At 44.2% G+C, this 26,547-nt stretch overlaps 1 protein-coding gene across 3 annotated transcripts; it reads left to right on the top strand.

Moving 5' to 3' along the window:
* The first annotated feature begins 268 nt into the window (after nucleotides 1-268).
* LOC111974042 (rapamycin-insensitive companion of mTOR) lies at nucleotides 269-25,935 on the top strand. 3 transcript variants are annotated; one of them, XM_024001545.2, is made up of 39 exons: nucleotides 269-371; nucleotides 497-544; nucleotides 2,262-2,359; nucleotides 4,951-5,015; nucleotides 5,232-5,363; nucleotides 6,207-6,270; nucleotides 9,427-9,553; nucleotides 9,650-9,819; nucleotides 10,604-10,671; nucleotides 10,779-10,846; nucleotides 11,116-11,198; nucleotides 11,318-11,405; nucleotides 11,541-11,631; nucleotides 11,878-11,944; nucleotides 12,057-12,137; nucleotides 12,344-12,444; nucleotides 12,542-12,707; nucleotides 12,813-12,914; nucleotides 13,023-13,069; nucleotides 13,164-13,299; nucleotides 13,473-13,672; nucleotides 13,925-14,051; nucleotides 14,190-14,354; nucleotides 14,476-14,552; nucleotides 14,669-14,747; nucleotides 15,303-15,412; nucleotides 15,720-15,807; nucleotides 15,890-15,982; nucleotides 16,212-16,318; nucleotides 16,406-16,635; nucleotides 18,454-19,492; nucleotides 19,844-20,011; nucleotides 20,289-20,357; nucleotides 21,686-21,945; nucleotides 22,074-22,292; nucleotides 22,402-22,551; nucleotides 22,725-22,848; nucleotides 23,825-23,963; nucleotides 24,306-25,935. In XM_024001545.2, exons 1-39 carry the CDS (start codon nucleotides 323-325, stop codon nucleotides 24,384-24,386), a joined length of 5,376 nt encoding a protein of 1,791 aa, XP_023857313.1. In that variant the 5' UTR covers nucleotides 269-322; the 3' UTR covers nucleotides 24,387-25,935. The 3 variants fall into 3 exon arrangements, with proteins under 3 accessions (XP_023857313.1, XP_023857314.1, XP_023857315.1); XM_024001546.2 differs by lacking the exon at nucleotides 20,289-20,357; XM_024001547.2 differs by lacking the exons at nucleotides 19,844-20,011; nucleotides 20,289-20,357.
* Nucleotides 25,936-26,547: the final 612 nt, after the last annotated feature.

The following is a 26,547-nucleotide window of genomic DNA, read 5'->3' as shown; positions in this document are numbered from 1 at the left end:
AGAAAAATTTCTCTCTCAGCATGTGAAACATTTGCTGTGTAKTTTAGTTGGTGTCTTTATATTAAAATATGCTCTCAGACCGGAAAAAGGCTATATAAAGACACTCCTGACCTGCAAACCGATATTTAATTTCAGAATTGGTTCAAATTAGGTTACGATCAGGGTTAAAGGTTTGGTTAAGGTTAGTCGTTTTACAAGTCAAGAGTGTCCTTATTATTGCCTCTCCCTAAAACCATTCGTACTAGTCAATGCGCGATAAACCAATCCATATTATCTCGCGAGATTTCACGAAGTTTCCGGGGTTGTGTATGTTCCTGGAAACATGGCGGTCAGCATCCGCGGCCGTCCGATCCGAAGTCTTCGGATGCGAGGTAAGCTTGAAATACTCACCCCGACATAAGCTTTATAAACTTGAAATTGTAAATTAMTATTTATTCTAGTTTCTGACGACCCAGGTGTGTTGCCTTACAATGTCCCCGTTGTCTATTTTTGACAGGTCGGAATGACAGTGGGGAAGAGAACGTACCGCTCGATCTGACCAGAGGTAACGTTAAGCAGAAAGTATTYACACGAAGTGAAAGCGGTTATTGTACAAATGGATGCTACTGTTTGCAGCAATATATGGTGTTGATGGGGCTGGAAAAGGGCTCAAAATACCTTCTACTGCTTATTGGTTGTTGAATACTTTGATAACCAGCTTGCAGAATCTTAAGGAACACCAAAGAGGCGTAACGTCAGCAAGGGTGTATGTTTTACGCTGATTATGTTAAAAAACGTTCTTAAACGGATGCAAACTGAACCATACCGGGAGGGAACTAACTGATTTTGTCCAATACAAAATCTCGTTTTAGATGCAAAACGCAACTGTTTGGACTAATTAAACCCCAGGGCGTATTTATTACGCCGATTTTGTTGCAAAACGTTAATTAAACGGAGCGAAACGGGGAGGGACCTAACGTTATCTGAATATGCCGAATAAACGCTCGTTTTGCTCTGTTTGGTTCTTAAACAGTTTCCGTAATGAATACGCCCTAGCTATCACACGCAAGATAATGCTCCTGTGTTGTTTTGATTAGTGACTAGTATTAGCTCGCTTTCCTATACAGTGTATTTGTTATGACTGGGTTGAGTTAGCTGGTTAATTATTTGGGCGTGTGGCTAGTTTTATATAGCTAGCTACATTCCTAGGATTGTAATGTGGTAAGCTAGCAAGCTATTAAAATATTGTAGCTAGCTAACGTAAACACGGCCAATCATACAGCCGCTAGGTTTGTTTGAAGGTCGTTCACAACTCAGTTGYTAGCTAACGTCCAGCTGAAACCGGCGGTGGGCGTCACATTTTGACAACTCGAGTTCATGGTTAAATAGACATTGAGTATGAGTATTTACTAGCCAGAAGTCAATACACTCTGATTGCTTTTCCAGCACAGTGTGTCAACTCCTGCCCTGCCAGCGTTTCACTTTTCGTGTGAAAGAAGCCCCTGACTCAGTAATGTCCCTATGCAATCACTTGCATCCTACAACCATGCCCTCAAATTGTTCCCGATGCTGCTTCCACTCCTGTGACAGAGTGWAAACAGATTAATAGGAGTTCATCAATCATGTTTTCAATAAGGATAGAGCATGTAATGTTAATTGTAAACAACTGCCTTCAAACGTTGCACTATGTATCTTCACTAACATCAGTTCTACCCTCACAGTATTTCATGAGATGGAAGGGGGTACCTCGTCAGTTGAACAACTGAATGCATTCAACCAAAATGTGTCTTCCGCATTTAACCCAACCCCTCTGAATCGGGGGGCAGAGCATGGATATACCTGTGGGAAGTCAAATTGCATCACATTTTCACTGTGCCATAGAATAGGTTGCAGTTTGGGATCCAAAGCAGCTTAGTTGAGTGACTGCCTGAGCACCCTTTTCCTCTGGTACATTATCATTAACAGCCCCAGCCTGACACAGATGGAATGGAATTATATGAGATACTGTAGCTAGATGTGTTTATGTGCATGTATCTTTTAGCTACCATGTAATGGTTGAGGTGAATGAGGTGAAAAACAGAAGGAACTTCCTACTTTTGACCCTGCCTAAACATGCCTTCTATTTAGATGTCCAGAGTGTGTTTACTGTTCACAGTGCATTGGTGTGACCAGCTAAAACGAGTTAATGTTAGATACCGATATAGGTACATTGGTTCAGTATTACTGGAATATCAAAAAGCTTTGATGTTTTGTTAGTATTTCAACTCCCTTCTTTTTTACAGAACCCTCTGACAACTTGCGTGAAATTCTTCAAAATGTTGCCAAGCCACACGGCGTCACCAACATGCGGAAACTGGGCCACCTGAACAATTTCATAAAGGTATTACAGATTTATGTAATGATGACAATGGCAGTTGCCCTCATTATTGAAGTGCATGGTTTAGCTTTGCTGTGCCCCAACGTAACATTGTTGGACTGTCTGTAATAGTTTAGKGTCAAAGCTCAAATAAAATGTCACAGCTTATAAGTGCCGACATGGCCGTAATCGTATCCGTAAATTGACATTCGGATCAAGTGATACTCGTAATCGGGAAAAAACAAGTGTTTTAATATAGGTAGCGCAATTGCTAACTAGCGTTAGCGCAATGACTGGAAGTCCAATCATTGCACTAACGCTAGTTAGCAATTGCGCTAGCTAAAGACACAATAGTATCCACGATTTCATCTGACTCTGGGGAAGTAGATAAAGGGCCTCATTGCCAAAATCTGAAAGTATCCCTTTAACATAAGATCAAACTAATGAAAAGCACAAATGGGACTAGTAAGATCACGATTTATGTTTGTGTGTGGATAATCAGAGGAAGCGTTTGGTCTGCTGAAGCTGGTCATGAAGATCCATATATTGTTAATCGTATGGCCTATTAATGACACACATACACTGAGTGTACAAAACATTAAGGACACATTCCTAATATTGAGTTGCACTACCCCCTTTTGCCCTCAGAACAGCCTCAATTCATCGGGGCATGGACTCTACAAGGTGTTGAAAGCATTCCACAGGGATGCTGGCCCATGTTGACTCCAAATGCCTTCCACAGTTGTGACAAGTTGGCTGGATGTCCTTTGGGTGGTGGACCATTCTTGATACACACAGGAAACTGTTGAGCGTGAAAAACTAACGCTGCTGGGTTTTTGACAGTACGCCTGGCACATACTACCATACCCCGTTCAAAGGCACTTAAATCTTTTGTCTTGCCTATTCACCCTATGAATGGCACACAATCCATGTCTCAATTGTCTCAAGGCTTAAAAATCCTTATTTATCCTGTCTTCTCCCCCTCATCTACACTGATTTTGAAGTGGTTTTAACAAGTGACACCAATAAGGGATCATTGCTTTCACCTGGATTCACCTGGTCAGTCTGTCATGGAAAGAACAGGTGTCCTTAATGTTTTGTGCACTCAGTGTATAGCTGCATCTTTAGTTGTCAAAGTTTTGTTTGGTGTAGGTGTCTGGTGCTGCATTGTGCATTCAAGCTCTTAGTTGGGTCAAATTTCACCTATCTTCACCTAGTGACTTCATCATCCTGACCAACGTGATACAACTGGTCAGGTGACATTTAATTACTGGCAGATATACACTATTGCTTTCACCTAGCTTTTCAAATCTGTGCTGATGGAGAGGAGATTAAACTACTTTAGGCTGCTGATATCCACCTAGGGCTGATCAAAATCACATGACATGCAACCTTCATTTAGGTTAATTTAGCTTTTATTTAGGAAGCAACTTTAGAGTATTGAGATGCGTCTGCTGAACATATTCTTCTATGTGTAGCCGTTGACCTCTCCTTGGCCCACTGTTCCTCAGCTCCTGTAGTCAGGCCTAGCTGAGTTTGTCATTGTGATGCTGACAGTGATGGTAATAGGAGCTCTGGCCATGGGGCAGAGCTGTAACCTCATGTGCGTCAACAGCACTCTGACTTTGAAACCAGAGATTGTTGTTATTGTTGTTCTTTTGAAACTGGAGATGTTGCATGTGGTCTCTGTTTTCCAAGGTTGTAGCAAGTAGATCTGCAGGTTTAGTTTCCCTCCAGGCGCCACACCATGTCAAGGATATTATTCTGATAGTTGCGGCGAGGTTATCGACAATCAGGTGTTTGGTGGAAGATGTTTAGTCAAATTGTATGGTGACTTTTTGAAACGTTCATGTCAAAGGAGAAACATTGGTATTCCAAGCCTGTGACATCCCCACTATAACTTAGCATGTCCTGTCCTGATAGGTTAGTGTAAGTGTTATTGTCCTATGTAAGATTAGAGAGGTGAAGGCAGCTACCAGATACAGTTGGTCTGAGCTGTGTGTATACACCTGACTCTCGGTTTACCGCTGGACAGAGTGAGTGAGTGTGGTGTTGAGGCCTGCAGCTCCTTTTAAGGATTCCAGGACAGCGAGAGGTGACCTAATCCCCCTGTAGCATGTTCAGTGCCCCCCTTTCCGCCCCCGCCTGCCTGCCTGGGCTCTGACATCACTGCTGATTCCAAACTCCCTCACACACTGACCTACTCCCTATCCCTCTCACTCCGCTCCCACCCTGCACTGGGTTTTACGGAGTGTGAACGGTGGCTTCTTTTCAACCCTACAGCAAACTGTATAAGCGCATTGATTTAAAGCATTAAAACACTATGAATTGAAGCTTTTGTCAGTTTGTCACACTGTGCAAAAGATGCCATGGCCATACAAGCTATGAACAAGTAATAAACGTGTACTTGTTGTAATGTTGCCATACTAAATATCAGGGAAAAAATCCTTATGACTGTAAATGTAATGTACATACCCCAAACATATGGGTCTCTGTCTCAATTCATATGTTCGCTATATATCAAAATGTCTTCGGTCTGTATTGTTATGGACAGCCAAAGGATCCAATGCATCCTCTGTCAACTGATTGTAAGTTCAATCCTTTCTCTGTTTCAGCTGCTAATCAGCATTGGCCACTGCGAGGAGAAGTTTGGGTTTACATATGAAGAAATCATCATCTGGTAAGTAGTCCCATATAGTGTAACCTAAAACACTTTAAATGCTATTTAACAAACGCTTTTATCCAAACACTTCATTGTTTGTGGAACATATCCAAATTAGTGATAGGTCATTGTAACCTATTTTTGGGGCCAAGCTATGCGAGTGTCCATTCTGTGTCCGTAAGTGTACGTTGCCATTTAGTGTCAATCTAAGCTGTGTTTTGTGTCCCTCCCTAGCYTGCGGTTAGCCCTGCTGAATGAGGCCAAGGAGGTGCGTGCTGCAGGCCTGAGGGTTCTGAGGTACCTCATCAGAGACAGCAACGTGCTGCAAAAGGTCCTCAGATTGCAGGTGGACTACTTGATTGCCAGGTGAGAGAGATACTCTGTCGCGTCACCACACCTGCGCAGGGACACACTGGATTCATCTTGTACAATTTAGCATGCAGGTAACTGCCAAAATAAAGGAAACACCAACATAAAGTGTCTTAGTAGGGCTTTGGGCTAGCATGAGAAAGAACAGCTCGAGAAAGAACAGCTTCAATGTGCCTTGGCATAGATTCTACAAGTGTCTGAAACTATATTGGCGGGATGCGACACCGTTCTTCCATGAGAGATTCCATAATTTGGTGTTTTTGTTGTTGATGGTGGTGGACAACGCTGTCTTAGGCGCTGCTCCAGAAATCTCCCGTAAGTGCTGAATTGGGTTGAGATCTGGTGACTGAGACAAATACACACACACAACCTTTAAAACCTGTATGCTCCGTTGAGACCCCTCTTTTCAAAGTCACTGAGATCTCTTCTAGCCATGGTAGCCAAAATAATGGGCAACTGGGCATTTTTATATATGACCCTAAGCATTATGGGACGTTTTAATTGCTTCATTAACTCAGGATTCACACCTAAGTAGAASCACCTGCTTTCCATATACTTAGTATCCCTCATTTACTAAAGTATTTTCTTTATTTTGACAGTTACCTGTATGTTACATATGTTTAACATATTTTACAACAATGTAGTTCATAAAAATAAGGGAGTTAAAAGTTTTTGCACTCGAGTATACTACTGTGGTAGTCTGTTGCTTGCAAAGTTGTTACTACATCAGCGGTACCATAGAATCATGGGGACTATTATTCCATAGGGATAGCATGATGTATAACCTGGTGTAATATGAACCGTGGCTGTGATGTCATACCCCCTGTGTGCTTTGATCAGGTGCATTGACATCCAGCAGAGCAATGAGGGGGAGAGGACTCAGGCCCTCCGACTGGTCAGAAAGGTAAGTCTGCTTTCTTCATATTGCACTAACTTTATATTTTTTTCTGTAATATCATGTGTATATTAAGCAATAAGTCCTGAGGAGGTGTGGTATATAGCCATTATACCATGGCTAAGGGATGTTCTTGAGAACGACCCAACACAGAGTGCCTGGACACTGCCCTTAGCCGTGGTATATTGGCCATATATCACAAACCCCAGAGGTGCCTTATTGCTATTATAAACTGGTTACCAACATAATTAGAGCAGTAAAAATAAATATTTTGTCATACCTGTGGTATATGGTCTGATATACCATGGCTGTCAGCCAATCAGCATTCAGGGCTTGAACCACCCAGTTTATAATATAAATTATTGCTGCCCACATGCACGAATCTTCCCTACCAACTACGCAATTTTCTGTCCATGTACGCAGATACGAGATCGAGTTAAAAGTAAAGCAGAAATTAGTAAAGCAGGGCCTGATTTGTATAATTATTTTTATTTTTTTACATTTTAATAAAAAAAGAAATCCACTGACTAGATATAACATCCCGATTCTCGAGTTGCAACACACAGACATGTACAGAGTTTGTGTCAACGGACATGGAGATAAATACATCATTATTCGACATAGCTATCCCTTGTCTGCGCCTCCTGTTTGTTGTGATGCTGCGTCATCTGTACGTAAACACATGGACAAATCCCTTTTCGACTCCGTGTGTTGTAGAAAGTTAAACACTAATTATTTCAAGCTAACGTTAGCGAACATAAGATTGACATTCAGTGGGCTCTAAAGTGCCAGCAGTTCACTCGCATTTGCTAGTGAAATAAATAAATAAAATGCAAATACGAAAAATAACTGGTCGCATTTGTGCGAGTGTGATATACGTTTAATTCTGCGCCCCATTAGTTGTATTTCCCACGTAACATTATGAGGATCACGCAACCTGATAGACTGTAATTATGATCCACGTATAAGTATAATCAAAAATAAATCTAAACATATTGGCATTAAATGGAGTCTGGAGTTTAGAAGACTGCGCGATGAAGAATGGAGTGTCCATTATTGGCTATAGAGGCAATACTTCTAAAATGCATTTGCACTAGATTTGAGATTTTATCAATTTCGAAAACCTGAAATTATGTATGTGCTGCAAAGAAATACGAAAGGCACCTTTACATCGGCTGAAACACCGGACTCTTCTAGCGAACAGCGTTCAGATTCCCTTTGCGGTAGCCTACTTAAGCTTTGTGTAGCCAGTTTGCGGTCTGTGTCGATGCAATCATTTGTTCATGTTTTCAAAATTATTTTGCTTTTAGTGTTGATTAGGAACCGTGTCTAAACAGCCAATACTTACATTTACATTTAAGTCATTTAGCAGACGCTCTTATCCAGAGCGACTTACAAATTCTTGTGAGTTGGCCCTATTGATTGGCCCTGTTTGAGAGGTGACAAGCGTTTCTCTACTATAGAAACTAAACTTGGGGGCATGTGCTGAGAAAAATGTTATAGATAATGATCTCAATTCTACACTGTAGATTACACATGTAATCTCCAGTAATAACGGCCCTTTGTGTGTTCTTTCTAATTAGATCTTGTTAGTGACTTWTACTATATGTGTAAATGTAAAATATCATTTTATTTCAATGTTACATTGCTACATAGCCTACAAGAATATACTTTTTTATTTTTTATTTAACTAGGCAAGTCGGTTAAGAACACATTCTTATTTACAATGACGTCCGAACCCTAACCTGGAAGACACTGGGCCAATTATGCGCCGCCCTATGGGACTCCCAATCATGGCCGGTTGTGATACAAACATTACATTTATACATTTTATTAATTAACACAAGTTTTGAGTGCACTCCAAAAAAAATACATTCTGTCTCTGACCACGCCTTATTGTTTGTCAATCAAAGCGGCTTTACAGTCTGAGGCTCCATAAGTTATCTACCATACCATCTGGTAGTGCCTGTCATGACCGCATCAAATCGTTGTAAAGAAGCTAGCTAGCTACAGTAGCCAGCTAAGTTAACCAATTCGCTAGCTAACGTAGTAAGGCTAATTGAGGCTATTTTTCCGCGCTCCCCGTACTTGTCTACAACTCCATTCATATTAAACAACAGCCTACCTGTTGGTTGATCGTTTTAGCCTACTCCTTCTCATTTAGCCAMCTTAATGCCGAAATTTTAATTCCATTTTGCATCGTTTAGAAATCTCCCACTTCACTTCCTACACATGGAGCCTCTGACTGTAGCGCCGCTTTTGATTGACAGACAACAACAAGCTACAAGTGTGAAACGGAAATATTGAATGTAGTGGTCTATCCTTGTAGGCTATGTAGCAGTGTCACATAGAGGAATTTTRGACAAAGCCTTTTCATTGTTAAAATAGGCCGTCATTTATTTTTTATTTTCCATTTCGAACGAAAATGAATACTCTCCCAAGTAATCGAATACTAACGTCCGTTCTGAGTTTTGAATATTCGAATAACGGTGCCCATCCCTACAGGATATCTGAGAAAATATCATGGTATTATTTGAATACTGAAATAATTTTAARTGCTCATCCCTAAATTGGGTTGAGATCTGGTGACTGACATACACACACCCTTTAAACCTCCTATGCTCCTTTGAGACCCCACTTTCAAAGTCACTGAGATCTCCTCTTCTACCCATGGTAGCCAAAATAATGGGCAACTGGGCATTTTTATGCATGACCCTAAGCATGATAGGATGCTAATTTCTTAACTCAGGAACCGCAACTGTGTGGAAGCACCTTCTTTCAATATACTTTGTATCCCAAATTTACTCAAGTGTTTCCTTTATTTTGGCAGCTACCTGTATACTAAGCTACATTGACAGTAGCCTACTTAGCCCAGGTTGGTTAGCCAGCTAGCCTCTTCCAGCTGGTGGTCTGTGTCCTTGCCAGTTAATGTGGCTTAGCTTGATTAGATTAATCCGGAGAAAGTGTCTTGGAGGAAGGGCCTAGTCTTTAAAGACTTGCTCTACTCGCACACAGATTAGACCCACCACCTTCTGAAAGTGGCACTCATGCTGTGTGACCTATTTGCTGTAATGTTGCTTCTAAAATAAACTGAAGTGCAAAATTAGTTCTGTAACCTTTGCTCTCAATCTCTTTCTCCCTCTCTCTCTCTCTCGTTGTCTCTAGATGATCACAGTGAACGCTCTACTGTTCCCCAGTTCTGTCACCAACTCTCTGATCGCCGTGGGAACAGACGGGCTGCAGGAGAGGGACCGCATGGTGCGCGCTGCCATTGCCATCGTCTGCGAACTTGGTGTGTGGAGCCTCGGCACTGAGAGAACCGTCCTGAAGTTACACACATAGTTACTGTGTAATAACACTGTGTCTTTATGTCAACCATACTCTGCAGCGTTGAAGAACCCAGAGGTAGTGGCCAATAGGGGGGGTCTCAGCACCATATTAAAGAGTGTGATCGACTGTCAGCTGAGCCGCATCAATGAGGCTCTGATCACCACCATCCTCCACCTGCTCAACCATCCACACACCAGGCAATATGTACGCAATGATGTGGAGCTGGAGGTACGCACAGCCGCCATGCACGTGCCAGTATGTACATACAGGCATCAAACTAGAGGTTCACACACTCCCAGTCACACATCACACTTTAAGTCGGCGGTGACTTTCTCTCCTCGTCTCCAGGATAGGTAAAAGTAATATGGTGTGTGTTCTTACTCATTTTCATGGGAAGCCTCTTGGGAATTGGCTTTCACCGGTACCGTTCTTTCCCATGAGTGCAGAGTGCAGGCTGAGGAACAGAGACTAGGAGAGGTCAGTGTAGACTATTTAGAGCAGCCACTAGCCATGCCAGTGAGGATTCACCCTTGGGTTGTTTTTCTCTTTCCCAGGGAGATTACAGTGATCAGTTACATCAGCCCTCTAAAGCCTCTCTCTCCAACACATCCTGTCTGTGTGTAAACTGATACCCCCCCCCTTCCTTCATACCTGCAGCATGGCCACTCCAGTAACCACTCAGTCTTAACACGCTTATGGAAGAAGAATGCAAATATTATAATATGGATTATGTGATCATATGGATGAATACGGATAATGTATATGATCTGTTTGGAGAAATATCTGTGCCCCTCTGACTTGGAATGTCCAACCAGGAAAAATTGTGAACGTTCAATAAAAATCTGGCCTATTGCTGCTATGCTTGAATGTTTTGTCACATTTAAGTGGAATCTCAGCAATAGGAGAGAAAAAAAATCCACTCATGATATTGGGACATTATTTAGCCTTGCTGATAGTGAATACATAGAGAAATGTTTTGTTCTGTGTATGAACCTGTGTTCTGCTCTTTCAGCAAATCCTAGCACCTTTCACAGACTTCCACTACCGTCACAATGCAGACACATCAGAGATCCAGCTCAAGTAAGTGGTGTGTGTGTTGTAAACAGAGGCTCTGTTCCAATGTTCTGTTTAGTGTGTTGTGTGTCCGTATGTCGTGTAGATTGTGATCCTGTTGTGTGTGTAACCAGGGAGGACCGCGATGCTCGTTTCCTGTCCAGCAGGATGGCTATAGTAGCTGCCTTCCGCTCCTGGTCTGGTGAGTCTCTTTCTCTCATTCTCTTCAGCTTTCCATTCAGTTTGGCTCGGCTGGTTCTCTTTGCATTGTGGGTCATGACTAGAAACGTACCGTCAGTATTTGTTTAATGCCAGCAGCTTTGAATGGGTCAACGCTCAAATACCCCTGTGAAGAGAATGCTGAGTAGATTCCCTTTTTAAGCTAGTATCGCATTGTTTGCTCTCTGTCTTCACTTTTGCTGCCAAGTCATGAATGTGTTAATGGTAGACTCTGTCTCCGCTGCGATCCAGGGATCATTAACCTCTGTAGGGCCGGGAACTCTGGGATCCAATCCCTTATTGGTCTGCTGTCTATACCAAATGTGGAAGTGAGGGTGGGTACTGAAATATGAGATTTGTTTAAATAAATATAATGAAAAGTATGCCTTCTCGATCTGTTCTTCGAGAAACACTATTTGGTTGTGTCTCTGACCTTTCTCCTTGCCCCCTGCAGAAAGGTTTGATGGAGGTATTGTATGAGATATTTAGGCTACCTCTCCCCATCGTAACCCAGGACTTTACGGAAGCACTTCTCAGCGTGGGTGAGTGATATTAGCGTTTCTAATTTCTTTACCCCCCCCCCAATGCTCTGGTTATAAACATTTATCAAACATGCGTTCAAAAACTACTAGGTTTAAATAGTTTATTTTGTTGATGTGTGTTGTGTTCTCCTGTAGACCCCAGTAGGTGCCAGGACAGCTGGAGACTGTCCGATGGCTTTGTGGCTGCGGAGGCTAAAGTCCTCCTGCCTCATCGAGCAAGGTCCAGGTAACGCATGACACCACAGATAATGAATATATATTTTTAAAATAAATTAATCAATATCGCTTTATGCTCCCAGGTAGGAAATGCATTCTACCCACAGGAATTTACAATATAGAACATATAGAATAGCAAGTTTTACACCTTTATTACACACTTGACAAAAACTGTGAATATGGGTGCCTCTCAGATCCAACCACCATCTCTCCTGTGGCTATAATGTCTGCTTGTTTGTCCTGCTGTGTTTTTCAGGCCTGACCTGATGGATAACTACCTGGCTTTGGTACTGGCTGCCTTCATCTCCAGTTGCCTGCTAGAGGTAAGGAGACAGGAACGCCCAAACATGAGATTTTTTTTYCATGGGTTATGGATATTATTTTATTATTTCTCGCTCGTTCTTTCTTTTTCTCTTCTTTCTCTCCACCCTGTAGGGCCTGGTAGAAGTTGTGACCAGCAGTGAGGACCAGATATCAGTGAGAGCCACCATCCTACTGGGAGAACTGCTACACATGGTAATACACAGGGACATGGCTCTCTGATATACCGTATATAGCTACTGTAGCTCCTTCTGAGGCGCGTGCTGCTCTGCTGTTGATGTGGCTCTATTTGAGGACACGTATGTACTTGGTAGTTCAGCTGTGCATAAATGGTTTGTTATGTGTTTGCTTCACTTTCTCTCTTTCACCTTTTCTCTCTCGCGCTCTCTTTTTATCGCTAGGCCAACACCATCCTCCCTCACTCCCACAGTCACCACCTGCACTGTCTGCCCACCCTTATCAACATGGCTGCCTCTTTTGACATCCCCAAGGAGAAACGCCTGTGAGTGTACACACACACACACACACATGCACGCAATCACTCACTTTTTCACGTCTCTGATATTTTTATTTTTTGGGCACCTTTTCTGTATTTTTAGACGGGCGAGTGCGGCAGTCAACCACTTGAAGCGATTCCATGACAAGAAGAAACAAGGACCCAAACCCCATAGTCTGTATCTGGACCACATTGTCCGCAAGTCTGTGTCTGCACACCACCGGAGAGAGACACACACACGCGTACACAGAGACATCTATGCTATTAAGGTACGCCTCACACAGGCATCTTTGCCATCTAGGTTAATTGTTCACCTATAGCCCCAAAGCCTTCCTTAGCAACATTCAGTGACGCAAGCTGCGTGTGTGTTGTAGGACACGGAGGAAGCCCTGATGTTGAACCTGAGAGACAGTCAGATCCTTAACCACAAACAGAACCTTGACTGGAACTGGCTCCTCATCGCAACTATCCTCAAGGTCAGTCATAGCAATATTATAAAACTTGTAGAAGACTGACTGGGAGTGTGTTTCAGTTGGTTGATTTGCTATTGCCATATTTCATATGTTTTGGTTCTCCTCTCCCAGTGGCCTAACGTTAACCTCAGGAACAACAAAGATGAACAGATGCACAAGTAAGACCCACCTTCCATTCACTACTACAACTAGTGAAATACTGAGCTTGACTGTGGTAAGGTGTCCCCCTTTATTACTGTGTGTGTGGTCCAGGTTTGTGCGGAGACTGCTGTACTTCTATAAGCCCAGCAGTAAGCTGTATGCAGGGCTGGAGCTGGACCATCCTAAAGCCAGACAGCTCACTGTGGTGGGATGCCAGTTCATCGAGTTCCTCATAGAGTCTGATGAGGTGAGGAAATAGAGCAGAAAAATAAAGGTGCAGAGGAAACTTCTATGTGGGACACATTTTTCTTTTGGTGTCACCTTTTTAAAGAAAGGTAGCTTTGAAATTGATCTAGCCCCAAACCAATAGCTTTCTTTTCTCATGGTTTTTGTCCACCCTCTACCTCSCCCCTCTCGCAGGATGGCCAGGCGTACCTGGAGGAGCTGGTGAAGGACATGGTGGCCTGGCTGTCCTTGTCCTCTGGTCTGAAGCCTGACCGCTGTCTCCAGAGCAACGGGCTGCTCACCACCCTCAGCCAGCACTACTTCTTGTTCCTGGGGACCCTCTCGRCCCACCCACACGGGGTTAAACTGCTGGAGAAGTGCGGCCTCTTTCAGAGGTCAGTCTGGACTATTGCCCCTTTAAAAATTGTCAGCGTGAACTTGAATAGGAGGAAAACACTGATTGGTTGAAATAACAGCAGCTCCATTTTTATTGGCCAGATGAGTCAAAGTAAGCAGTAGGCTATTGAGTGCCAAAAATCCATTGTTTGGACTGGGTTCCTACTGAATGTCTAGGTTTTGGGGAATAGAGTTCCAGTTGAGACACAGCTCAGACAACTGCCTGATTCCGTGCGTGTTCTCCTCCTCAGTCTGCTGAACCTGTGCTCTGTGAAGAATCAGGACGCTGTGTTGAAGCTGGCTGTGTCTACTCTGGACTACAGCACAGATGGACTGGCCAGAGTCATCCTCTCCAAGATCCTCACTGCTGCCACTGATGTAAGGCTTTACCCAGGCGGGAGGGATGGATGAATGAATAGATGCACGGGCTTCAATGTGGGTGATGATGGATAGGTTGTTGCTGAAACAATACTGATCCTGAACAACCTCTTTTCCACCCTCTGTGTCAATACACAGACGTGCAGGCTGTATGCCACCAAGCACCTGCGTGTGTTGCTGAGGGCAGGGGTGGAGTTCTTCAGTAACTGGGGCATGGAGCTGCTGGTCACCCAGCTGCACGACCACAGCAAGGCGGTCTCCATGGAAGCCCTGGACATACTGGACGAGGCCTGCGAGGACAAGGTGGGAGAGTGTTGGAGAGGGCTGACGATGGGCTGGGGAATGTAAGAACGAGGGTGTATGGAGTGGATGTTCTATTGTGTTGTCCCTAACGGCTCCATGATGTTTTATTTTGTCGCCCCAGGCTAACCTCCATGCTCTGATCCAACTCAAACCGGCTCTGACCCACCTGGGAGACAAGGGCCTTCTGCTGCTCCTCAGGTCAGTCTGACACACACACACACACACACACACACACACACACAAATGAATACACAGACACATAGGTGTGCTGAGAGGTTATGTTCCACCTCTAAAAACCAGAGTCCTTTGTGCAGGTTTCTGTCTATTCCTAAGGGCTTCTCCTACCTCAATGAGAGGGGCTATGTCAGCAAACAGTTGGACAGATGGCAAAAGGTAAGCCTGCTCGTTCATTAATTTCCCCATTAGTTGCAACTGCTACTCTTCCATTGGTCCACACAAAACACAGTACAAAACAATCATTCACAGATAGTAAAAAAAAACAAGAACATAAAGACAGATTTTCAAATCAAATGGCATTTAAAGCTGCAATATAATTTTTGGGGTGACCCGACCAAATTCACATTGAAATGTGTTATAGAACAAGTCTTAGAAGTGATAGATCTGTTCAACTAAAGTTTTTAGTTTTTGCATCTTTTACTTTCGATTTTGTACACACAGTTGAAAATACAATATTGTTGGTTATGGAAAATATATATTTGACAGCGGTTTAGATGGTATAATGATTCTCTACACTATACTTGCTTATTTTGTCACATAAACTGAAATTTTGAAAAATATTTGAAATTTAGCAACCAGGAAATGGCAGAGCGATTTCTGCGTAGTGCAACTTTAACTGTATTGATTGTGTTTAAAAATCTCAATATCAGTACAAATGTAATCCACTAATGATTCGTTTTCTGCACCCCCCCCCCCGACTGTGGTGAACAGGAGTACAACCTGAAGTATGTAGATCTGATTGAGGAGCAGTTGAATGAAGCGTTAACTACATACCGGAAACCTGTGGACGGAGACAACTACGTCAGACGCAGCAACCAAAGGTGAGACTGCTTACCTTACTAAGCTGGACAGTTAGCCATGATACAGTGGTCACCAGCCCTGGTCCTGGAGGGTTGCAGGCTGTGTGTGCAGGCCTTTGTCCTGGCCCAGCACTAACTCGCCTGATTGGTCGCGTCGTAGTCTTGTTTAGATAAGTGGAAGCTGTGCTGGGCTWAAACAACTGTAAAGCCTGCATACCGTGTTGCTCTCCACCACCAAAACTCCATCGGCTGTGATCTTGAGCCAACTGTATTTATTTTTCTCAGTTGTTGAACATGAGTATATTGTCTTTGTGTGTTTTGTCTCTAGGTTACAGAGACCAAATGTTTATCTTCCTGTGCACTTGTATGGTCAGCTAGTCCATGATAAGACAGGCTGCCACCTACTAGAGACTCAGGTAACTCTGCTTTACAAAGGTCTTTCTTAATGTGAAGAACCTATGGGTTTTGGTGTCTTACCGACTGTCTCACACTCTCCAGAGCGTGGTCCCTGACCTCAGCTACACGGTTCGCTCCCCGATGCTGGACACCTGGGAGGGCATCAAACAGCTGAAGGCAGCCCTCTGGGCTCTGGTCAGTCCCCCTAACCACTCGGCACATAAATCACAACGTTGTATGATAAGTACACGTGTTGTCAGTTACAGTAAAGAAAAAACAAACACCATTGGTTCATAATGGTCTTTATTTTCTCTTGGGTAGACGCTATAGACAGTCTGCGTCCTCCAGTGCTCTGACATTGGTTCCGACTGTGGTTCCCAGGGTCTGTTGTGTTAATGATAGTGAATGTATGTCTTGTTTCCAGGGTAACATTGGGTCATCAAACTGGGGTCTGAACCTGCTTCAGGAGGAGAACGTCATCCCTGACATCCTGGCCTTGGCACAACACTGTGAGGTCCTGTCCGTACGGGGGTAAGGACACACACACACACACACGCACACACAGAGATGAACCTGATGTCTCGCCAACAGTCTCATGTCTGTTTTCTCTCCCTCCAGAACGTGCGTGTATGTCGTTGGCGTGATCTCCAAGACGCGGCAGGGCTGTGAAGTGTTGAAACAGTATGGCTGGGACACAGTCAGACACAGTCGCCAGACACTGTGGCCCGTCACCCCAGACGAGGTGGACAAACCGATGACCTCTGAACTTTCCTCCGTACCGAGCACGCTCAGTCTCAACTCCGAGTCCACCAGCTCCCGGCACAATAGCGAGAGCGAGTCTCAACCCAGTGAGTTAACCATGAAACTCTTCACCAGGCAAAAAAGACCGTTTCTGTTAAGCACATCCTCAGTAGCACTTTCTTTCCTATTTTTATTTTTTCATTCGATTTGTATTTATTATGGATATATGTAGCTTCTGTAGGTGTTTTTAAGCAGGGAATAATTGTTTGTTTTGTGTGTATTTTCTGTCATGTACAGTACCAGTCAAAAGTTTGGACACATCTACTCATTCAAGGGGTTTTCTTTATTTTTACTTTTTCCTACATTGTAGAATTAACAGAATTCTCACATACTGTACACTACCGGTCAGATGTTTTTGAGCACCTTTTTTTATTTAAAAAAAACAACTATTTTCTATATTGTAGAATTATAGTGAAGACATCAACACTGAAATAGCACATATGGAATCATGTAGTAACCAAAAAAGTGTTAAACAAATCAAAATATATTTGTGATTCTTCAAATAGCCACGCTTTGCACCCTCTTGCCATTCTCTCAACCAGCTTTGAGGTTGTCACCTGGAATGCATTTCAATCTACAGGTGTGCGTTAAGTTAATTTGTGGAATTTCTTTTTTTCTTAATGCATTTGAGCCAATCAGTTGTGCTGTGACAAGGTAGGGGCGTATACAGAAGAGCCCTATTTGGTAAAAGTCCATATTATGGCAAGAACAGCTCAAATAAGCAAAGAGAAACGACAGTCCATCATTACTTTAAGACATGAAGGTCAGTCAATACGGAAAATGTTAAGAACTTTGAAAGTTTCTTCAAGTGCAGTCGCTAAAAACCATCAAGCACTATGATGAAACTGGCTCTCATGAGGACCGCCACATGAAAGGAAGACCAGGAGTTACCTCTGCTGCAGCGGATACATTCAGTAGAGTTACCAGCCTCAGAAATTGCAGCCCAAATAACTGCTTCAGAGTTCAAGTAACAGACACATATCATCAACTTTTCAGAGGAGACTGTGTGAATCAGGCCTTCGTGGTTGAGTTGTTGCGAAGATACCACTACTAAACGATACCAATAAGAAGAAGAGACTTACTTGGGACAAAAAACATGAGAAATTTACATTAGACCGGTGGATATCTGTCCTTTGGTCTGAGTCCAAATTTGAGATTTTTGGTTCCAACCGCTGTGCCTTTGTGAGACGCAGGGTAGGTGAACGGATGATCTCTGCATGTGTGGCTCCCACTGTGAAGCATGGAGGTGGTGTGGTGCTTTGCTGGTGACACTGTTAGTGATGTATTTCGAATTCAAGGCACACTTAACCAGTATGTCTACCACAGAATTCTGCAGCGATACGCCATCCCATCTGGTTTGCTGGTTTGCGCTTAGTCCCACTATCACAATGACCCCAAACACACCTCCAGGCTGTATGAGGGCTATTTGACCAAGAAGGAGAGTGATGGAGTGCTGCATCAGATGACCTAGCCTCCACAATCACCTGACCTCAACCCAATTGAGATGGTTTGAGATGAGTTGGACTGCAGAGGTGAGGGAAAAGCAGCCAACAAGTGCTCAGCATATAGGAACTCCTTCTAGACTGTTGGAAAAAGCATTCCAGGTGAAGCTGGTTGAGAGAATGCCAAGAGTGTGCAAAGCTGTCAAGGCAAAGGGTGGCTACTTTGAAGAATCTTTAACAATTGTTTGGTTTCTACATGATTCCATATGTGCTATTTCATAGTTTGATGTCTTCTACTATTCTACAATGTAGAAAAAAGTACAAATAGAAAACCCCTTGAATGAGTAGGTGTGTCAACTTTTGACTGGTACTGTATGTTGTGTAATGTTTGTCACGTGTGTGTGTGTGTGTGTGTGTATTTAGACATGTACATCCTGGATGATGACAAGTCTGAGATGTTGGACCAATCAGACGACGCCTCCCTCTACCTGCGTTCCAAACCCATGAAGGACCGCAGCCCCTTCACCATCCTGGCCTCCACCCGCTTCGTACGCAACCGCTTCCTCAACTCCCTGACCCTCCCCAGCAAGAAGCTGCGCTCCACCAGTGACCCCAAGGCAGTGGGCTGCACCCCCACCGAGCCCAAACTGGGAGGCCTGAGGAGGAACAGGACGGTAACGGAGCCCTCCATCTACTCCTCGTCGCAAGGCGATGTGTTTACGTCTGTGTTCAATGTGAGAGGCATGCCCAAGAGTCCCACAGTCAGCCTGGAAACCTCCTTTGTGGGGATCAGGGACTCTGTGGGGGGGTCTGAGGAGCAGCTGGGAGAGGGGAGGCTATCCCGGGCTGGTGGAGGGGGGTCTGGGCTGGGGGGTCCTGGAGAGCCCCCGTCCAGGGAGCAGAGTAGCCGGGAACATCTAGCGGGAGGAGATGGGGGAGGGACTCAGTTTAAAAGCCGCAGTCAGAGCTTCAACACAGACACCACCACAAGCGGCATCAGCTCCATGAGCTCCAGCCCCTCCCGCGAGACTGTGGGAAACCCTGAGCATCCCGAGCCAGACTCGTCGGACTGTGTCAGCCTCAACACAGTGGTCTCGGCTAAGACGGTCAAAACGCTGTACACCCTCGCCCCAACCCAGGCCCACACCAACCACCTGCCTCTCTCCAAGTCTAGCTCTGTCTCCCTGGTCCCCCCTGGCTCCTCACACACCCTCCCCCGCAGAGCCCAGAGCCTCAAGTCTCCCTCGGTGGCGGCCATTAAGAGCCTTGCAGACTGCAGTTTCATGTACACCAGCCCGCGGGATGCACTAGGCTATGCTACTCTGAAGAGGCTGCAGCAGCAGAGGATCCACCCGTCTCTGTCTCATAGTGAGTCGTTAGCGTCGCCCGCTAAAGACGTGCTCTTCACTGACACTATCACTATGAAGACCGGTAGTCTGGACTCGAGGCTAACGCCGCGCAGGTAAGTTACGTCGCACGCTACACATAAGGTATCTGAACGCTGCACACAAACGCACACATATATGGGAAATGCAATATGCACGTACAAACGCACACCTATATTCACACTCGAACTCACACAAGTAAGGACAACTTCTGGTGGGTTTTCACTCCCCGTCATGGCTGCTGGCTGCCATTGCTCATGCTTTTCTCAGTCATAGGTCCTTGTGTCTGTCTGTCTGTGACTGGTCATATCAATGTTCTACTGCTCTGTCTAGTCATTCTCCACTCTCCTTTTAATCTGTTTGTCTTTTATTGTGGGTGTGTGTTGTGTGCTGGTTTGTGAGGTCATTGAACTCTCTGTTCTTTCTAGCTCAGCTTGGGCCCCTGAAGGGTTCTTCCCCACAGCCCAGTCTTGGTCGGTAGACAGAGAGAAGCAGACTGAGGTGGAGTACCTCAGGTTGTCTGCTAAGAGAGTGAGCTGTCCAGCCCCCCGCCCCTCTGATGCCCACCGCAGGCCATCCAGAGCCTACGTCCCTCGGTGGGTGGACCACTCCAGTAGTGTCCACCTCTTCCCCCTTTAGATACCTGGATGTGCTGGTCTGTCAGCTTGTCTGAGGGTTAGCTGTAGTCTCTAGCTGTAATGGTGGCACGTGTGTGTGTTTAGAGGTAATGGCTCTGTGTGCTTGTGTGTTATATCTCCGGGTTATTAGTCATCTTTAGCAGCAACGGTGTGTCTCTCTTTTGGTTCAGAGCAGTAACAGCTGTGTGTGTGTGTGTGTGTGTGTATGTGTGTGTATGCGCTGGTGATCTCTCAGGTTGTCTGCTAAGAGGGTCAGCTGTCCAGCTGTCCAGCCACTCCGCAGGATGTCCGTCTCTATGCCTTGGTGGGTGGACCAACCTAGCCTCCATTTTTTTTGTAGAGCAGTTCCCCTCCTGTGTTGAAATTGGTGTCCTTAAATGCTTAATGTTAAGAAAAATCACTAACCCAAAAAAACGATACAGAAAGTAGATGCAGGAAGTAAACGACATAGTGGGTCAATTTCCGCAACTAAGGGCGTCGACGATCGAGGCTCAACTTCTCCACTGTTTTGGTGACCTGGCTACCACTCTGTGAACAGCGTGAAGTGAACCCGTGCACATGCGCAGATACTGTGAGAGAGAGGTGTTGCATCTCAATATCCTAGCCTATTCATTGATGATATACCGTGCTTTACTGAAATTGCAAGCCAAGAAATTGCGAGATACAGCATTCCATTGCGAGAGAGTTTTTGATTGCCGATAGATCGGCCTAGTGCACGGTTTGACTCTGCCTAGTGGCTGACCTGCCTATACTGTGACCCTCCACACTCTGTCCTCTCTCTCGCTGTGAAAGATGCAAGTGTTTGTTTTCTCGGAAGTACGGCAAATAATCAAGTGTCCTCCGTTCCAAAAATACTGAATCTTAGGAGCCGATTCCTGGCGGAATCGAATCTTGACGCACATAAATGGGAGTTGACACCGGCAGTCGATGTGCAAGGAGTCGAGGAATCAGTCATTTTGGTGTTTGACGCTCCAACGCTACGTCATCATCGTTAACAGTTGGAAAACTGGCAAAGGCAAGCGACAGCAGCGAAGTCCTGTATGGCAATACTTTGAGAAGTTAAATGAGAAGGAAATGCAAACGTTGCTAGGTGGAATTGGGGTACAGTAATGGTAGTACAGGTGCAATGCTTAACCATCTGAATGGGACGTACCGTGAGACCCAAACCGTTCCTGGCAGCAGCGTTGTGAATTCCTGTGGAATTGTATTCATTGTTCTTATCGAGGAAAAAAAAAAACGATTTGCAGTTCAAACGTTAAGACATTTTTTTCAATTGTCACATCCCTACTACTCAGTTTCTGCTTACGCAACACAGTTTCATAGGTATTTCTTAGTGTTGACTGTCCTTCCCACAGTTTTGTTTTGGAGTATATTGATAAGACTAGGAGGCTAGATTCCCTTTTATAGATCCAAGCAGATGAACCCTGCTGTTTTTATAGATGGCACTGTGTAGTTGTGGTGTGGATTAGGAGCCCCACACTTCCATGTGTTTTTGTGTGTTTCTCTCTTTGTCAGAGTTTTTCATTCTCTCTCTACTTCTCTCGCCATATAGCTACGTCTAACTGTGTCTGCCCTCGCTCCCCTCGCCCTCTTGTCACCCCTCTCTCTCACCCGTCTCCCTCCGCCCGGCAGGTTTCTGAAGGCGTTGAGCTTTGCGTCTCTGGACAAGGAGGATCTGCTGAGCCCCATCAACCAGATCACTCTGCAGCGTTGCTCGTCGGTGCGCTCCATGGTGTCCAGCGCCGCCTACGGCTGTAACGACGACTACGTGGGCCTGGCGCTGCCCATGGACATCAACGACATGTTCTACATCCGAGACACGCCCTATTTCCAACAGAGGACTAGCCCGCCCGCCGGCGAGAAGTGTCCGTTCTACTTTGGAGACTCAGACGGTAAGGAAGGAGAGGGAGAGATTGAGAGATGGGTGGGATAGTGATGATAGTTTAACGTGAATGATAGAGATGGTTTACTTCCAGTTCCAGTAGGTGTGACTGCGTGTTCTATGCCCTGTGTACTGTAGGTGACGGTGATCGTCCCTATCCTCCTATCCCACTGCTGAAGCAGCAGTTCAGTATCTCAGAGCTGATGGCCAGCAGAGAGAACAACCAGAACCATATCCTGGGTCCAGAGGAGACGGGTCTACAGGAACACACTGACGACAACTGTCTCTACTGCGTAGGAGCTACTGTACTGGGCTACCCCACACAGCCTCAGATCAACAACGCACACACACGCACTGGTGAGAAATCACACACACACCGACTACTCTGAGTACACACGCACACACATACACACTCAGAGTAATGGTTGCCTTACMMCCCCCYCCCSCCCCATCTCTCTTTTCATAGACTACATAGACTTTCCGTGGTCGAGTCAGACCAGCCATCGTCTGGAGGTGATGCCTCAGTCCAAGTTCTCTGGCGTCTCCGGCTGCAGCGACGCTGCTGTGTCACAGGGATCCGTCTGCAGCACACCTACTCCTGCTGACATAGTGCTAGGTATACACACACACACACACACACACACACACTGCAGTCTCAGGAGGCTGTCTGCAGCACACGCACAGACTGCATATGTACACCTTTGTTAAGCGTTCTAATTCCGATCAAAATGTCTGATTTGGTCAGGTTGTGTGAGTGAGCTCTGATAGGCTGTTGTGTATGTCCGTCAGGTGGCAAGGCAATATCTGAAGATGGCCCGGCCTGTCGGGTCCTGCTGAGGAAGGAGGTGCTTCGCCTCGTCATCAACCTCAGCTCTTCTGTAGGAACCAAGGGCCACGAGACAGGACTACTGACGTAAGACACACACACACACACACACACACACACACAATTAAACCCCCTCCCCCAACACAGATTTTACTGTGTTTTATATACAGTTCCACACTGAGGTTGGAGTGAAATTGTGAGAATTATGATAATGGCCTTCCATGGTGACATCATCATGCGGTAAATTAGTTAATAGACCAATAAGAAAGAGTTATAAGAGCCAATAGATGTGGTAAAGAGGTCAATGGAACGCAGACTGGGGGGATAGAAGAATGCTGATTGGCCCACATTCAACAAATCTAAGTGGATATTCGTCAAATCCGTCATGGTTGATGCATTGTAACAGGCACACAATGTGGTTAATAAAGTCCGATTTGGATATATTTGGCTGTTTTTGCTGCATAACATTTAGAAGTAGTCCCATGTCAGGTTTAGAAGAAGTGACTGCTAAATGCTAACTCGTGTTCTTATAAGCTGGTAGCGTAGSTAGCATGGAGAAATCGTTAATGTTAGTCATTTTTAACTGTAATGCAGTTGGTTGGTGACGATGACATGAAAATGTATTGGTATTGACATCCATACAAGCTTTACACCGATTTTTAAAACAATTAAAATAGGTTATTTTAAAAAACAGTGTGTGAAATGCACATATAAACAGTAGCCTAAATATAGGCTAATTTTGCTGAGGGGCAGTGAGGAGATTCAGGATCTTTCCCCCCAGGCGTTTCCATGGCATTTCCATTGTTTTGGTCGAGTTCCATTGACCTCTTTACCGCATCCATAGCAAATTTTCAGATTTCCACTCCCAGATAGTCCTAGCAGAGTTCTTGCTTGAGAAATTGCCCTTTGCTATGAAGGTATTTGTTTTTATTTTTGACCATTTTAATTGGAAACATTCACTGAAAGGTACTTCATTCTTACCCAGAAATTATTTTGATATTAAGATACAAAAAAAATGGCTGCATTGGAGCTTTAATGGTGTCTGCTTTCTCTGCCTCTCCAGGATAAAAGAGAAGTTTCCCTATGCGTTTGATGATATCTGTTTGTACTCTGAGGTGTCTCACCTGCTGGCCCACTGTATGTTCCGCCTGCCCTCTCGACGCTTCATACAGGAACTCTTTCAGGACGTACACTTCATACCGGTAAGGTCCTCTTCTATACGGTCTCTCCATTTCTCCCCAGTCCCAAATTCACTCCTAGCCCCTCTCTCTAGTTACTTATGTAGATCTGGAAGAATTAGATGGGTTTATGGTAATAGCTCCACGTCTTTGTTAGGCTAGGTCGATTTGTTTTTGCCATATTGCTTATACATCCTTTCAGATCTTCTCTAGTAGTTAGGATGTATGGGTGATGGGTTGATTGGCAGGGAGAGGAGACCGATGCTCCTCAGCCCCTACACTTCCGATTTACGTTAGTGGTTACAACAGAAATATGACAGTCATCTCCTGCGACCTCTGACCTCATGTCACATCCTGTCCCCTCAGATGTACGAGGAAGCAGAAGCGATCCTCTCGAAGCCACCAAAGCCCGTCGGAGTGGATGTAGACCCTCCCACGAAGTTCTGACTTTCCTCGTCTCTGTCCTCCCCTCCCTGTTGAGACGCTGCTTTCCCTCCAACCCTCACATAGAGATACAGAGCGCAACATAGTGAAAAAAGGGAGGGATGGAGAGAATAGGGGAGAAAGGACAAAAGAGAAGAGGGGAAGTTTTGCTGAAGTTCAAGATGGAGGGAGCATGGGTGAGAGAAGGAAGGGATCATGGATGTTAAAGAATGAGTGTGAAAGGGTTGTCTCCCTCCGGTTGCTTGAGAAAGAGGAGACGGACTGTCTGAACAAATGAAACCTGACATGTCTAGTTTTGTTCCTGCCTATGGCCAACAGGGGGAGTAGTTTTACCAAATGCTGTTTTCAGATGGATGTACAAGCCTGACCAACAGACATGACACATCAACTACTTAACACATCACACTTAACCTAAACATAAGCTGGATGAAATATGACTAAGTCTTGAAAAATGTGATCTTGCGCTGGTGTATGCTGATATGAAAAGGGCATGTTCAGTCCATCCTAGTCAGTGCTGGACTCATCCTCTTCTCCCTCATAATGGAAACACTACAGAATGTTCTAGAAGCCTCCCTCATAGTCATACCCTCAGTTTGTTTCTGCTAGAGATGGTTGTGCTGTGATCTCATAAGTTTATTATTTCCAACTCTGCTTATGATCAAAAGACTAATTCTTGTTTAAACAACCATTTTTCTATTTGTCTATAGACTGTCAGACAATCAAACATCAGTAGTGGTTTAAAAAAAAAAAAAGTATTTTAACCATCACACTCTTTTCCCATCTGGACACATGGAACATAACTGCTGTGGCTTGCTGTCTGTCATCCTTTCTGTATTCCTCTATCTCTGACCCTGGTTTGGAAGGACACTGCCTCTGACAGTGGCAACAGCTGGGTTCTCACCTTTTCATTGGTTCTTTTTATGGAGGTTGTCAGAAACCCTACCTCCGTGCTTCACTCTCACTGCATGTACAAACGGCATGTCAAAACTGTAATATTAGATCACTGTTTCTGAAAAGTGTTAATTTATTTCTTCCAAATGCTTCTAATAGTTTCATTGTCTTAAATCATAATAGGTTGCCATCACTTGTTTGCAAACTGGGGAAAGTAATTGTCCCTAAGTTGTTTTCACAATGCAGATATTGCTGTCTATCATTAGCTGAGATGAGAGGACAGGGTGACGTGATCATTTATGGATTGCTGTAAGGTTTCCATGGGAACAGGTTTCTGTTTCTATTGGTTAGTTTTGCTATTATGCTGCTACACAAGTGGACTCCTAGTGTGATTTATAGGTCTGCTGAGGGATGTCAGATCTATTTATTATATCTGTACCATAGCAGAGTGACTGAGATGAGAAGAGTTATTTATATTTTTTTCCTTGAGACTGTATTATAATTTAATGATTCTTTTTTTTGTTGTGTTTTTTGCTTGAATCGTGGTTTCCCTTGTATAATGTGTACAGTGTGTTTTGGGGCATTGCTGACCTAAAGAAGCATACGATCTTATTAAAGGGATACATTGTTAATAAAAACAACAAATCTTGAACTACACAAACTGAGTGATAGTCTGTTTTTATTTGTCTATAACAGCCTGTTAATGTTGATAGTTGGTATTATGCATTTTTAATCAGCTTTCACACAAGTAAGCATTTCACGGTAAGGTATACTGTTGTATTCGGCTCATGTGACAAATAAAAATGGTGTTATTTCTATCAAAAAATAAAGTAGATGCTTTTCCCACTTGGAACCAGTAGGTTCGCTAGACCTTCATGGTTTCCTCGCACATAAAGGTGGTGGAATTAGCCTAAATCAAGGTCATAATATGGCGTATCTGTACACACCTCCGCCACACCTTAATTTAAAGGTCTGAATTGGGCCCATAGTGTCATTTCGTTGCATTAAAGCTCAGGCTCTAATCAATGTTCAAACAATTTCAGTTCTGAAAAGGTTGAAGTGTTTGTAAGACAATTCTGAATAATAATTTTAAAAAATGAACAAACTGAAGTGTAGTTACAGACCAGTGTAAAACATTACACTGTTTCAAAGCACCTCCCTGTGGAAAAAGAAAATATTAATATGTTCTCAGAATGTTCATGTGCCTCAGGTCAGCTGTGCTGCTTTTTACTTATCATTCCAGTGTCTAAAATTGTCAAAATGTGGACTCCAG

The sequence above is a fragment of the Salvelinus sp. IW2-2015 genome, linkage group LG15 (assembly GCF_002910315.2).
Source record: "Salvelinus sp. IW2-2015 linkage group LG15, ASM291031v2, whole genome shotgun sequence".
NCBI lineage: Eukaryota > Metazoa > Chordata > Actinopteri > Salmoniformes > Salmonidae > Salvelinus > Salvelinus sp. IW2-2015.
Note: the sequence above shows the minus strand (reverse complement) of the source record. Positions and strands in the feature narration are given on the sequence as shown.